At 41.3% G+C, this 13,789-nt stretch overlaps 1 protein-coding gene across 5 annotated transcripts in view; it reads left to right on the top strand.

The window, feature by feature from the left end:
- cadpsa (Ca2+-dependent activator protein for secretion a) overlaps window positions 1-13,789 on the top strand; it is a 160,900-nt gene that overhangs the window by 122,680 nt on the left and 24,431 nt on the right. For all 5 annotated transcript variants that reach the window (XM_070445154.1, XM_023993798.2, XM_070445155.1 and 2 more), the window contains 6 exons: window positions 3,305-3,460; window positions 3,569-3,716; window positions 4,710-4,784; window positions 4,882-4,965; window positions 5,354-5,386; window positions 6,652-6,759. In XM_070445154.1, the coding sequence (XP_070301255.1) occupies window positions 3,305-3,460; window positions 3,569-3,716; window positions 4,710-4,784; window positions 4,882-4,965; window positions 5,354-5,386; window positions 6,652-6,759 (604 nt within the window). The remainder of the gene's footprint in view (window positions 1-3,304; window positions 3,461-3,568; window positions 3,717-4,709; window positions 4,785-4,881; window positions 4,966-5,353; window positions 5,387-6,651; window positions 6,760-13,789) is intronic.

Here is a 13,789-nt window from a genome sequence, read left to right as displayed (position 1 = left end):
CACCAAATGTCAACCTCCAAATGCCCAAACTAACAAATCTACCGCCAGTTAGCGTCCCAACAATGCCTAGCTTTTCTACACCCAACTGGATTGCAACCACATGTGACTCAGTGTGTATTGAGTCTCTGTTGGAGCCTGAAACATGAAACATGCACATGATATGTTCTTGGCATGAACATATCACATGTCCTCTGGGACGCTGGCTGTCTGGCTGAACTTCTGAAGATGGACAGCAATATCCAACAGTCTTCATTTCGATGGGGTCAGCTCTGGCCTAAGGGATTTTGCAACAATTTCATTGATTTTAGCGAGTTACAGTTCATATGAGGAAATCAGTCAATTGAATATATTCCTTAGGCACTAATCTATGGATTTCACATGACAGGGAATACAGATATGCATCTTTTGATCACAGATATCTTAAAAGAAAATGGGTCTCACAATGGGCCTCAGGTTCTCGTCATGGTATTTTTGTGCATTCAAATTGCCATCTATAAAATGCAATTGTGTTCGTTATCCGTAGCTTATGACTGCCCATACCATAACCCCACCCCCACCATGGGGCACTCGGTTCACAATGTTGACAGCAGCTAAGAACTCGCCCAAACAACACCATACATGTGGTCTGCGGTTGTGAGGCCGGTTGGACGTGCTGCCAAATTCCCTAAAACGACGTTGGAGACGGCTTATGGTAGAGAAATTAACATGTAATTCTCTGGCAACAGCTCTGGTGGGCATTCCTGCAGTCAGCATGCCAATTGCACGCTCCCTCAAAACTTAACATCTGTGGCATTGAGTTGTGTGACAAACTGCACATTTTAGAGTTGACTTTTATTGTCCCCAGCACAAGGTGCACCTGTGTAATGATCATGCTGTTTAATCATTTTATTGATATACCACACCGGTCAGTTGGATGGATTATCTTGGCAAAGATGAAATGCTCATTAACAGGGATGCAAACAAATTTGAGCACAACATTTGAGACAAATAACCTTTTTGTGCGTACGGAACATTTCTGCAATATTTTATTTCAACTCATATGGGACCAACACTTTACATGTTGCATTTTTTTATTTTTGTTCAGTATAGTTTGCTCATGGCAGCTACTCCACTATAGGTTACAATACAATTTGACAGTGGTAAACATTGTAGTCAATTAATCAAATTTAATATATCGCATTTTATTCATACAATAGTTTATTACATTTACGTCATTTATAAAACCAAACATGCCTAACTTGCAGAAGTTGGAGAGCTTTGATCTCCTGGGGCGTGTCTTTACTGAGGCATGAGCCTCTCAGATACACTTCTACTCTAATACAGAGCATCTTAACTCATTCACCACATGATAATGATCCCCCTTTGTTATTGACGGAATATGACATTTCCCATTTCATTAGTGATTCTGTCAGTTGTAAAACTCCATGTCTACCTGTTAGCTCTGAGCGCTCCTCCAGGTGGACCTGGTGGGAGAAAGCGTAAAGATAATTGCAAATCTACAGCATGTTTAGATATGGTGATTAAAAGCACTTATCCTGCAACTTGAGCTACACCTGATACATTATCTATCCCACTTCCCAAACCAGAGTGAAACATCTTCAGCACCTACTACTAAAAGTCTGTGTTCGTGTGTGCGTGTGTGTGTGTGTGTGTGTGTGTGTGTGTGTGTGTGTGTGTGTGTGTGTGTGAGAACAGACTGAGACCCTGGCTGTCGCCAAGTTTTGGATTCCAAGTACCCGGTTTGATACCTTGTAAATGAGCACTCAACACCCAATGAGATGAAGCGGAAGTCTCGTCCCAAAGTAAAAGTTGCCTCTGAAGTAAAACTAATCACAACCACCTTTCACCTCCATCGTTATTAAAGGAATACATTTTCTGTCAAAGATAGTCCTAATCTAGACGCAGGTTTACTATCCTGTAAATAAGCCAGAAAGATCAAACTCACCTCAAAGGAAAACTCTCAAATACCGCATTTACACAAGCACATGGTTGATAATTAGGAAAAAACAGGCTTAGCCAATTCTAAAATATGTAGTTAAACACTGCCAGTGATCTGATGTTCTGTTGCCAGGGCCCCAGTTGTCCCAGTGATCTGATGTTCTGTTGCCAGCGCCCCAGTTGTCCCAGTGATCTGATGTTCTGTTGCCAGGGCCCCAGTTGTCCCAGTGATCTGATGTTCTGTTGCCAGGGCCCCAGTTGTCCCAGTGATCTGATGTTCTGTTGCCAGGGCCCCAGTTGTNCAGTTGTCCCAGTGATCTGATGTTCTGTTGCCAGGGCCCCAGTTGTCCCAGTGATCTGATGTTCTGTTGCCAGGGCCCTAGTTGTCCCAGTGATCTGATGTTCTGTTGCCAGGGCCCTAGTTGTCCCAGTGATCTGATGTTCTGTTGCCAGGGCCCAGTTGTCCCAGTGATCTGATGTTCTGTTGCCAGGGCCCCAGTTGCCCCAGTGTTGTTGTTCTACCGGTAGCCATTTTCATGCCAAGGACCTAGCATGGGGAGTGTGGTTAAAGTAGGCAGTGTTTCGAAATGGAGAACCATCAACGGCTTTTCATTTTTCTCCTACGGCATGTGTTTGAACTGAATGGTGGAAAGACACAAATACATTTTTAAGCTGATTAAAAAACAACAGAATGGAATCATGCAAAATGATACACCATTATTAAACGAGGTCAAACCAAAGCCAGAGTTTAAAAGTGTTTCTTTCCATCATATCCCTCTGACCTCCAGTCTGTGGAAGGGAGGACAGATCCCTGTTTACCCTGTGTTGGAGCTTTTACCTATGGGAACTAGCTGTGAGGAGGCCCCTGTGTGGCTGGAGAGAGCTGTTCTCTGTATTTAAACGGTTTAGGGGAAGGGGACCGGGAGTGGGACACAGTCTCTTCCACAGCATCGGAAAGCAACCCCACCCTTCATAGTGTTTTTCCAGAGTCCACTAACTAACTGACCAACCTACAGTGTGCATGGACCCCTACTCTTTCCCTTGTTCTAATAACCACTCAACTCACTGTGATTATTGATTGGTCAAATACATATTCATGTCTGTTTATTTTTTTACCATACACTGATTGGTACCTTGGAGAACGCAATTCATAGAACCACATTGGCCAGGAACAGGTCGACAATAAAGTGTTTTTCATTCAAAGTTTTTTAACCCATAAGTAAATGTTAAAAATAACCCAAAGAAATTGAATTCTGAGACCTGGATTTGCCCCATCCTCTTTGACCCTTGATGTAGTCTTTTACCCCCCATGTGTACCCCTGTTAGGTACCAGTGCTATAACCTTTGCCCTGTGATTCCTGTCCAGTAACGGCTCGGGGACGTCAGAGGACCTGTTCTGGAAGCTGGACGCTCTACAGACCTTCATCAGAGACCTGCACTGGCCTGAGGAGGAGTTTGGCAAACACCTGGAGAGCAGGCTGAAACTCATGTCCAGCGACATGATCGAGTCCTGCATCAAACGGTGAGAGGATGGACCTGAATGAGACACTTGCTTACACACAATTACACACACACATTGTGGGTATGTGTATAGTTTTGCAACCTTTCTCCTTAATCTCATTGTCTCCAGGACGCGGGTGGCCTTTGAAGCCAAGCTTCAGAAGAGCAGTCGGACCACAGACTTCCGGGTGCCTCAGTCCATCTGCACCATGTTCAACGTGATGGTGGATGCAAAGGCCCAGTCAGCCAAGCTGTGTGCCATGGAGCTGGGACAGGAGGTACAGTAGGCCCCTACCTACTTCTTTAACTGGTCTTCTATCAGACATACAATACCATCTTATATCAGTCCACCTCCACATCCTCACACCAACATGCATATTTACACAGTGTTTGAATCAGTGTAAAGTTTTCACCTATTATATTCCAGAGGGAATATAATGTTTATGATTCTATTGATGTCTAATCGTGATTTCTCTGATATATCACAGAGCATGTGGAACTGGATATACAGATCAGTTATCCACCGCGGATCAGTACCAAGGCACTTTGGGAAAATCCTTTTGTGCTCACCAACTGTTTGCTAGATGTGTATTCTCTTAATTGCATGGATTCAGGAGCTCCAGCTCACTTAGGATCAACATTTCTATGTTGCTATTTCTTTCTATATGCACATATTATGTAATGGTGTGCTTATACAATACATGTTGTAGTACATACTGTATAAGCATTTCTGTCAAGGTTTTCACTTGCAATAGTTTCAATGGCACTTACTGCGATTGCTTTGTCTCCTGATTTTGCTTTTGCTTGAATATGTGATTTTGCTGTAGTCGCTTGCTTTTTCACCATCACCATGTTTCTATCTTTCATGTATTTTCTCTATCCTGTGAAAGTTTGTTAGAGATTGGTTAAGCGTGGCTAATAATTCAATTGAAATCTCACCCCTGGTTCCCAAATGTATAATTAGCCGTCATTCCAGTCTTCCAACACTTTTTGTTTTCATTTCATTAATATATGTGTAGATGCTACTGAATATACATGGGGTAGATGTGAGAGTCTTCATATCCGCACAATCTTGAGACAGGTACCAATTACCAGAGCAGAATGAATTAGTCGGAGGTCTTTTACATGGCTCACGTGGAGACATAAGAATGCTGTCACACTACTGATTAGCATATTGGCCTACTGTGAGACCTGGTAGCAATAAACAGAAGGGGAGGGAAGGTAGGGGAGCTGGACTTGACATTGTCACTAACATGTCTCTTTCCTTACAGAGACAGTACCATTCCCAAATTGACGCTCTCATAGAGGAGACTGTGAAGGAGATGATCACCTTACTGGTAGCCAAGGTGCTGTTACTGTCTTACTCATATCTGAAAGTGATATGACATGAATGTTGTTTTCAATGTGTTGGACTTGCCAGTAACACAACTCCCTGTCTGTCAGTTTGTGGTCATTCTAGATAGTGTCCTAGCCAAACTGTCCAGATACGACGAGGGCACTCTCTTCTCCTCCTTCCTCTCTTTCACAGTAAGAATGCACTCCTTCTCTCGTTCCCCTCTTTCTCAGTGTACACTGCATATATAACTGGACCCTGATCTTGTAATTATTTTATTCATCATAGGGTAGGAATAGTCTTGTTCAAATAATGTACAGCTTTTCCCTCCGTTTTCTCATGATAACACTCCCACTGCAGGAACAGGTTTTCGTAGGTTTCCTGAACATTGGTATAGAAGTCTAATTAACTTCTGAGTACACTTTGCAACTACATTTCCTGGCATGACTGACTTAATGAACATACTGCAGTCACACACTGAAGATACACTCACATGAAACAGCTTTTGTAATGAAAGGAAGTTGCACAGTTGGACTCTCAAGTCTTTCCGTTTCACCTAATCTCTCTCTGTCTCATTTCAAGGTGAAAGCTGCCTCAAAGTATGTGGATGTACCTGTAAGTGAAAATAGTGTTGTTATCAGTTATTGTGTTTCTCTTATCCCTGTCCAAGTGTGTGTGCGTGCATGTGAGTCATTCTTGTATTTATTTATGTGCATGCACATGTATCTTGCCATGGTTTTCCATAGAGTCTCAGGACATGTCCAGATGGTTGTCTTGTTTATTTGTTTGGTTTCCATTCATATGGTTATGGGCAGAATCAGCTGGCTAGGCCTGCCATGTGGCACACATTGTGAGTCTCTGTTGTGTTGTGTAACAAAAGCACACCAGGATTCTGCCTCTGGGGCAGAACGCTAGCTGTGTTCTGCTTTAAACAGCACCTCAGAGGAGTATCACTTCACTGCCAATCGATCCACATGTCAACAAGGCACTTTTTAAATAAATGCCTTGTGGGTGAATCTGTGATTAGGCCTCTTATGTCCGCAGGCCCAAAGCCCTAGCTTCTGCATGGTAATGGTTTGTTTAATGCACAAAATACAATTACAGTGGCGAAACATACTAATTTGCACCCTTTGGAACCACTCAGGGATGTGTTAACAAACTCAATTCAGGTTACAGTGGCTGATAATTACAAATTCATATTACCTCGTCCACTGGCATGGGAGGATGCGTTTCATATACCGGAGAAGATGCGGGAGTGGGAAAGGCACACACACACACATAAACACGCACATACGTTAACACACACACACACATAAACACACGCACACACATAAACACACACACAAATTGAGTGTCTTATTTGCAAACTCATTGTCCTGTGTGAATATTTGAGCTGGTATGAGAAATGGCAGCCCTCCAAACAATCTGTTCAGCAGCCTGACCATGTGTTCCTGGCTCCTCTGTTCACTTTGCACATTCCCAGACTGTTACGGATGATTCTGGGCCAAGTACACATCTCTAATAGGAAGTTCAGTGACAATATCCCATATATCTGGGTCTATACGCACTGCAAATGAAACACCTCCAGAAATGTCAACCATGAACTCTGATTTCTCTGAGATGAAAAGGACAATTTGATAACACTTTAGTGTAATGTTTATTTTAATACCTGTCTGTTTTTCATATGCATGTCTTAAAGCTTGACATGACATAACAGTTGATAATAACTTATGTCACTTTGCTGGTCACCCTGTTTATTATGGAGTCAACAGAGTTCAGTGCCTTGGTGAGACAATGTATCTGTTTTTCTTTGGCTAATTACTCCTTTTCCTTCTCTTTTTCTCATCTCCCTCTCTCTGTCTCTATGTGGTGTCCTGCAGAAGCCTGGGATGGATGTTGCTGACGGTTACGTGACCTTTGTGCGCCATTCTCAGGACATGCTGCGAGATAAGGTCAATGAGGAGGTTTACATAGAAAGGTTATTTGATGTAAGTAACCAATGGCTTCTCCTCCCTTACAGGGGGAGGCTCTCCAAAATGTGATTAACAGTCTGCTCTGAGGGATAAGTCACATTTTGAACAGCTTTCTGCCTTCTCTTCCACAGCTGTACAAGTAGCTCTCTCTCTCTCTCTCTCTCTCTCTCTCGCTCTCTCGCTTTCTGTCTTTCTCTCTCTCTCTATCTATCTATCTATCTATCTATCTATCTATCTATCTATCTATCTATCTATCTATCTATCTATCTATCTATATATCCTCCTTCCTTTACTTCCAAACCTTCCCTCCAGTCTGAATAGACTATGCTCTACCCTGTGTCTATTCTACTGTAGTGTTCTGCGTCTTTTTATGTCTGTTTGTTTGAGACATGCAACACCTTGAGGAGGATTATTTTAAGCAGTGTTCTCTCTCTCTCTGTGAGTCAGCAAACAAGGGTTAATCAATTAAAGACCACACAATACAATGCCTTTCTATAAGATGACTTAATACCGTCTTTACATCCTCCTGTCTAGATTCTGTCTTCAGCCGTTAGAATACATTGTGTTCCTCCACTAATTGATTTGTAGGAACATTAATAATCAGATCAAAAGGTTAGGGTTAGTAGGTCGGGTTATGCTGACCAGTTCCCCCATCACTGCTGATCAGTTCCCTACGTTGGACTGTATGCAAGACATTTGAAACTGTGTCCAATAAATATTCTTCCTCATAGTAGAGACAAACAGGAAGGAGGGCCTCTGACCCTGGTCTTATTGTAATGAGAGGAGATAGAAAGAAAGAAATAACGAAAGAAAGGGACAGAGAGAAATATGTGTGAGTATTAGAGAGTGAATTAAGTTGAGGGAGAAATAGAAAGAATGAAATAACGAAAGAAAGGGACAGAGAGAAATATGTGTGAGTATTAGAGAGTGAATTAAGTTGAGGGAGAAATGAGAAAAGAGAACACTGTCTTAACCTAGATGATGTTCCAAGCTATTTCTTATCTAAATAATCCTTTGTGATGCATGTTGACCAATTTGTCCACTGCTCTTTTCAAGGGAGGACCTCAGATTGCACCTGTGTGTGCATGTGTGCGTGTGTTGCTTCCCTGAAGGCCTTCTGGCATGACCTGGCTTCTCTCTTATCAGTCTTCTCTGAGTGAACGTGTCTCTTCGCCATGTTTGTTTCTCTTGCTGCTTTGACCTGCTGTTTGCCTTGTATCCTCTTCTCTCAGAAGAGCATTTCTTCTCTGATTATAGCAGAGGCCTCAATCTCTCTCTCTCTCTGTATGTCACTCTCTATCTGTTCTCCCTCTGGCAGTACTGTGGCGTATGAAGGTGTCCTGCTGCACTGCAGGACTCCATTGCTGTTGTCCTTTTCTTGTCGCTCCGCTCAACATGACCAAGGCGTGATACTTCTCTGCTGCTGTTTCTGTGTGTTTAGGCTCAGTGATAAAAAAAGCATAAAAACGCCCTTGGTTTTTCTGTGTATTTTCCTTTTCCTTCCAACTCTTTCTTTTTCTCACTTGAACCACAATGCCTTTCAACATTTCTTTCAGCTTGACTTTCTAAACCTTTCCAAACACATTTTCTTCTGTTTCTGTTTCCCCCCCATTCTCGCTTAGCTATATATTTTGAAATGAAACTTATCTCTCATGTCAAATTTGTTTCAACACATTATGCCCAGTGGCATGATTCAGAGTCAAATAATCTTCCTGTGTACATCTACTAACATGGCCCATCTCCCTGTAAATTCACCCCATACACACATACATACTATACATACATACTGTACATACATACATACATGCTGTACATACTGTACATACATACATACATACATACATACTGTACATACATACATACATACTGTACATACATACATACACACATACATACATACATACATACATACATACATACATACATACATACATACATACATACATACATACATACATACATACATACATACATACATACAGTGCATTCATAAAGTTTTCAGACCCCTTGACTTTTTACATGTTTTGTTACGTTACAGCCTTATTCAACAATGGATTAAATACTTTTTCCCCCTCAGCAATCTACACACAATACCCCATAATGACAAAGCGAAAACAGGTTTTTAGACATTTTTACAACTGTATTAAAAGTAAAAAACAGATACCTTATTTACATAAGTATTCAAACCCTTTGCTATGAGAATCAAAATTGAGCTCAGGTGCATCCTGTTTCCATTGATCATCCTTGAGATGTTTCTACAACTTGATTGAAGTCCACCTGTGGTAAATTCAATTGATTGGACATGATTTGGAAAGGCACACACCTGTCTGTAAAAGGCACATGGCAGCCCACTTGGAGTTTGCCAAAAGCCACCAAAAGACTCTCAGACCATGAGAAACAAGATTCTCTGGTCTGATGAAATCAAGATTGAACTCTTTGGCCTGAATGCCTAGCGTCACATCTGGAGGAAACCTGGCACCATTCCTACAGTGAAGCATGGTGGTGGCAGCATCATGCTGTGTGGATGTTTTTCAGCGACAGGGACTGCGAGACTAGTCAGGATCGAGGCAAAGATGAACAGAGCAAAGCACAGAGAGATCCTTAATGATCCTGCTCCAGAGTGCTCAGGACCTCAAACTGGGGAGAAGATTCACCTTCCAAAAGGCAACGACCCTAAGCACCAGCCAAGACAATGCAGGAGTGGCTTCGGAACAAGTCTCTGAATGTCCTTGAGTGGTCCACTCAGAGCTCGGACTTGAATCCGATTGAACATCTCTGGAGAGACCTGAAAATATCTGTGCAGCAACACTCCTCATCCAACCTGACAGAGCTTGAGAGGATCTGCAGAGAGGAATGGAAGAAACTCCCCAAATACAGGTGTGCCAAGCTTGTAGTGTCATACCCAAGAAGACTTGAAGCTGTGATCGTTGCCAAAGGTGCTTCAACAAAGTACTGAGTAAAAGTTCTGAATACTTATGTAAATGTCATATCAGTTTTACATTTTTTATAAATTTGTTAAAATGTATAAAAAGCTGTTTTTTCTTTGTCATTATGGATTATTTTGTGTAGATTGATTAAGGGGAAAGACTATTTCATACATTTTATAATAAGGCTGTAATGTAACAAAATGTGAAAAAAGTCAAGGGATCTGAATATTTTCCAAATGCACTGTACATACAGTACATACATGCTCCCAAGTGGGTCGGCGGTCTAAGGCACTGCATCTCAGTGCTAATGGCGTCACTACAGACCCTGTTTCGATTCCAGACTGTATCATATCCGGCCGTGATTGTGAGTCCCTTAGAGCGGCGCACAAGTGTCCCAGCGTCATCCGGGTTAGGGTTTGGCCGGGGTAGGCAGTCATTGTAAATGAGAATTTGTTCTCAACTGACTTGCCAAGTTAAATAAAGTTTAAATCAAATTTAAACATTTTAAAATACAATCATGCACTCAGCTCTCTCCAGGATTCAAGCACCCCTCCCTCAACAACCTCCTTGGCATGCAAACAACACTGAAGGACATATTTTGACAGCACACAAATGAAGGGATGCTGCCAAAACAGAGACTATTGTTTGAATTACTCTACATAGCACTTGGAATAGTTTAATATTGTGAGTATTACAGTCAGGTTTGGCAACATCTCCACATTCTTAAGCTGTCAAAACGAGGGTCAAAGGGTGAGGCTCCCTCAAACTAGGATCAGATCACTTAAAACGTACTGCTTCTTAGACAAAAAAATTCTACCTTCACCGACACCCCCGATCACACTGTATAGAAGGATCCAAAGCACATGGGGATCGTACCACTTAGACTTGATTGTTTATTTGTTTTGTTCTTTTAAGTCCAGGGATAATCATTTATTCTATTACAAATTACACAGTAGCATGCGCTGTTGTCTGTAAACTACATTTGGATCCTGTCAGACAGAAACGTAATGCTTTACGTTAGTCTTGCTTCAGATGCTATTTCTTTTAAATATTTCATAGGGTAACATTACTACTTTCTGGTGCTTACTTCAAATAATTCTGACTGATGCCAAATGCTATGTCAGGGGTTCCCAAACTTTTTTGCTTTGTGACCCACTAATTCAGGTGTCTTTTGAGTCTCGACCCACCATAAGAGTTAAGCGGGAAAAAAACATACAGACAAAAAATAAGTAAAAAATATAATCTTGTCAGCTGAGAGAAATTATGTAGTTTCAAAGCTAATCTTGTGTAATTCCACACATCCCGCCATGGAGCTGAAAGAAAATTGTGTAATTCCACACATCCTGCCATGGAGCTGAAAGAAAATGGTGTAATTCCACACATCCTGCCATGGAGCTGAAAGAAAATGGTGTAATTCCACACACCCTGCCGTATGAGCTGAAAAAATGGTGCAATTCCACACATCCTGCCATGGAGCTGAAAGAAAATGGTGTAATTCCACACATCCTGCCATGGAGCTGAAAGAAAATGGTGTCATTCCACACATCCTGCCATGGAGCTGAAAGAAAATGGTGCAATTTTATACATTTTGCCATGGAGCTGAGATAACATTTAGCCTTTTTTAAGCTAATGTGTTCTTATGTGCAAACATTATAACAAAATAAATGGAGGATTATTGAAAAATGTATAAATCCATGATCTTTTCTACATACTTTCTATTTGGTTTTAGTCATTTAAGTTTACGCTGAAATAATTGTTATACCCCGAAAATGTATTTCCCATCCCGCGACCCACTTGCACCCCTGCCCACTATGTAGTGGTTCTTGTTGTGATGAATTATTAAAAATGTTAAGGTAATCATGAAGTTATTACCATTTTACAATGTTATTTATCAGACAAAAAAACTAAAAACAAGTGAACAGCCAACTGTAAAGTTAAGTGTAAACAAAATGCCTTTATGTTGGCTAAATACTTTTTTACTGGGATATTTTTTTCCCTTCAAGAAATCAACTTTTTTTCCCCCCTGCCCATCCAGGATATCCATTTTCATATGAAATTGAGTTTCATTTGAGGTGTTTTGATGGCATCCCATAATAGATGGCTGTGAAGATTATCAGGAGACAAGATTTGAATTCTATTTGATCATAATAGAAGCAATTTAATAGATGAGGATGTTGACCTTATAAAAGGACCTTTTGGCCTGAACATTATTATTACTCTGTGTACTGCTGATCATAAGGGGATTACTTTTGAAATCACACAATGCCTGCAAATGAATATCCATTATGTACATTTCACACATGCAGACCAAAACCAAATTCTAAATTCTCTCTTCTGTCTTTTGATCTTCCTTTGACCGGTAATGATTTGTGTCCCCAAGTTCTGTTAGTAGGATTGGTACCCATTAGAATAGCTCCTTTAGATGGAGCCAACAGACCAATCAGATGCGTGGTGGGCATGTCTTAGCCCTATAGAGCAGTCATACTCAACAGGGGGAAAGCCATACTGATCCGGACCCAGAACGGGGTCAATACGGACCATGGGTCCCGACTTAAAAATACAATTAAAATAAATTAAAACAATATTTTTTTTGGGGGGGGGGGGACTCAGTCTGGCTTTCAACTTAATGCTGTTGAGAGTTGTAATTGTAGAATGCACAAGTTGCAATTTCAAAATGTTGTAGTACATGGGCAGTTTTCCTCTTATGTCATTCACTGACAGACCTTAGAGAGCTATTTATAACCTGTCAGAAATGGCTAGTTGATTAACTACTAGCCCATTTTAGCTAGATAGGTAAGATAGGCTAACAACATTTTGTAGTTATGTGCCCAGGGCACTGGTGTTCCCTCTCAGCTTCATGGCAAAATGTGTAGAATTGCAGGAAATGACCTTAAAAACAAAACAATAACAAAAATCTCCACCAACAAGATGGGTGTGAACAGTTTGAACAGTTTGGGGTTGCATAGATTGCAAGGTGGGGGTTTGTTACTATGCCAATAAATGACAATACCCATTCGAACCTTTGCCATCTAGGAAATTTGTGTGGCCAAATATTAGTTGAGTTGAGTACCCGGTTAGTGTCAGATTTTAGTGTGAGGGGTGTGACTAGGGCCCTTCCTAAGGATCCATCCTAATACCCACCCTCAGCCTTAGACCTGAGCAATGGCTGAGGAGTAACTCCATAAAACGTTCCTCGGGGAAAATTTCTGTTTTCAATTGTTCCCCCTACCCTAATCCCTTGGGTCTTGATGACATTTTGTCAAGTTTAGGTGTGTTTGTGTGCGTGTGTGTGTGTGTGCGTGCGTGCGTGCGTGCGTGCGTGCGCACGCGGGGGCCAGTTGATCGGAAGGCATACCTTATGTCGCCTCAGAGTTAATTAGAGTGGAGACATGGATTTCTCCAAGACATCATTAGATGTCATATCCGCCACAATAAGGTTGTGTTTAGACAGGCAGCCCAGTTCTGATATTTTTTTCCACTAATTGGTCTTTTGACCAATCACATCAAATCTTTTCACATCAGATCTTTTTCAGAGCTGATCTGATTGGTCAAAAGACCAATTACGAGAAAGAATATCAGAATTGGGCTGCCTGTGTAAATGCAGCCTAAGGAGATTACATGGATATGGTTCACTTTATTGAAATATGTGTCAGCAGCACTGCCTTTAGCCCAGGGTGCCGTTTGACATCAGACTGACCATATGGGTATACATTAGTGTGTTAAGAAAACAACAACGCCCAAGAAATGAATTAGGATAGGAGACATATTAGAAAGTGAATAATGTCTATGTTGTGACATAGATTGGAGAGCAGACAGGGGGTTTGTAAAACATAACATTATTTGAGGATTTGAGCTCTTCTCTGTCAGTAAAGATTGCTGTCTAGGCACAGCTCTATAGCGCAATGTAAAAATGCCAAGCGGGTTCATTGTTATTGCATTCAGTGAGAAAAATACTATTTGATTCATGACATTTTTACGTACCCCAATCCAATCTTTCTGTGATTGCTTTAATAATACAATTTTGTTTGTGAAAATTGAGGCTTGGACACGTGTGTGTGTGTGTGTGTGTGTGTGTGTGTGTGTGTGTGTGTGTGTGTGTGTGTGTGTGTGTGTGTGTG

This window comes from Salvelinus sp. IW2-2015, linkage group LG1, assembly GCF_002910315.2.
Source record: "Salvelinus sp. IW2-2015 linkage group LG1, ASM291031v2, whole genome shotgun sequence".
Lineage (NCBI taxonomy): Eukaryota > Metazoa > Chordata > Actinopteri > Salmoniformes > Salmonidae > Salvelinus > Salvelinus sp. IW2-2015.
The sequence above is the reverse complement of the archived record's forward strand: the minus strand, read 5'-3'. Positions and strand labels throughout refer to the sequence as shown.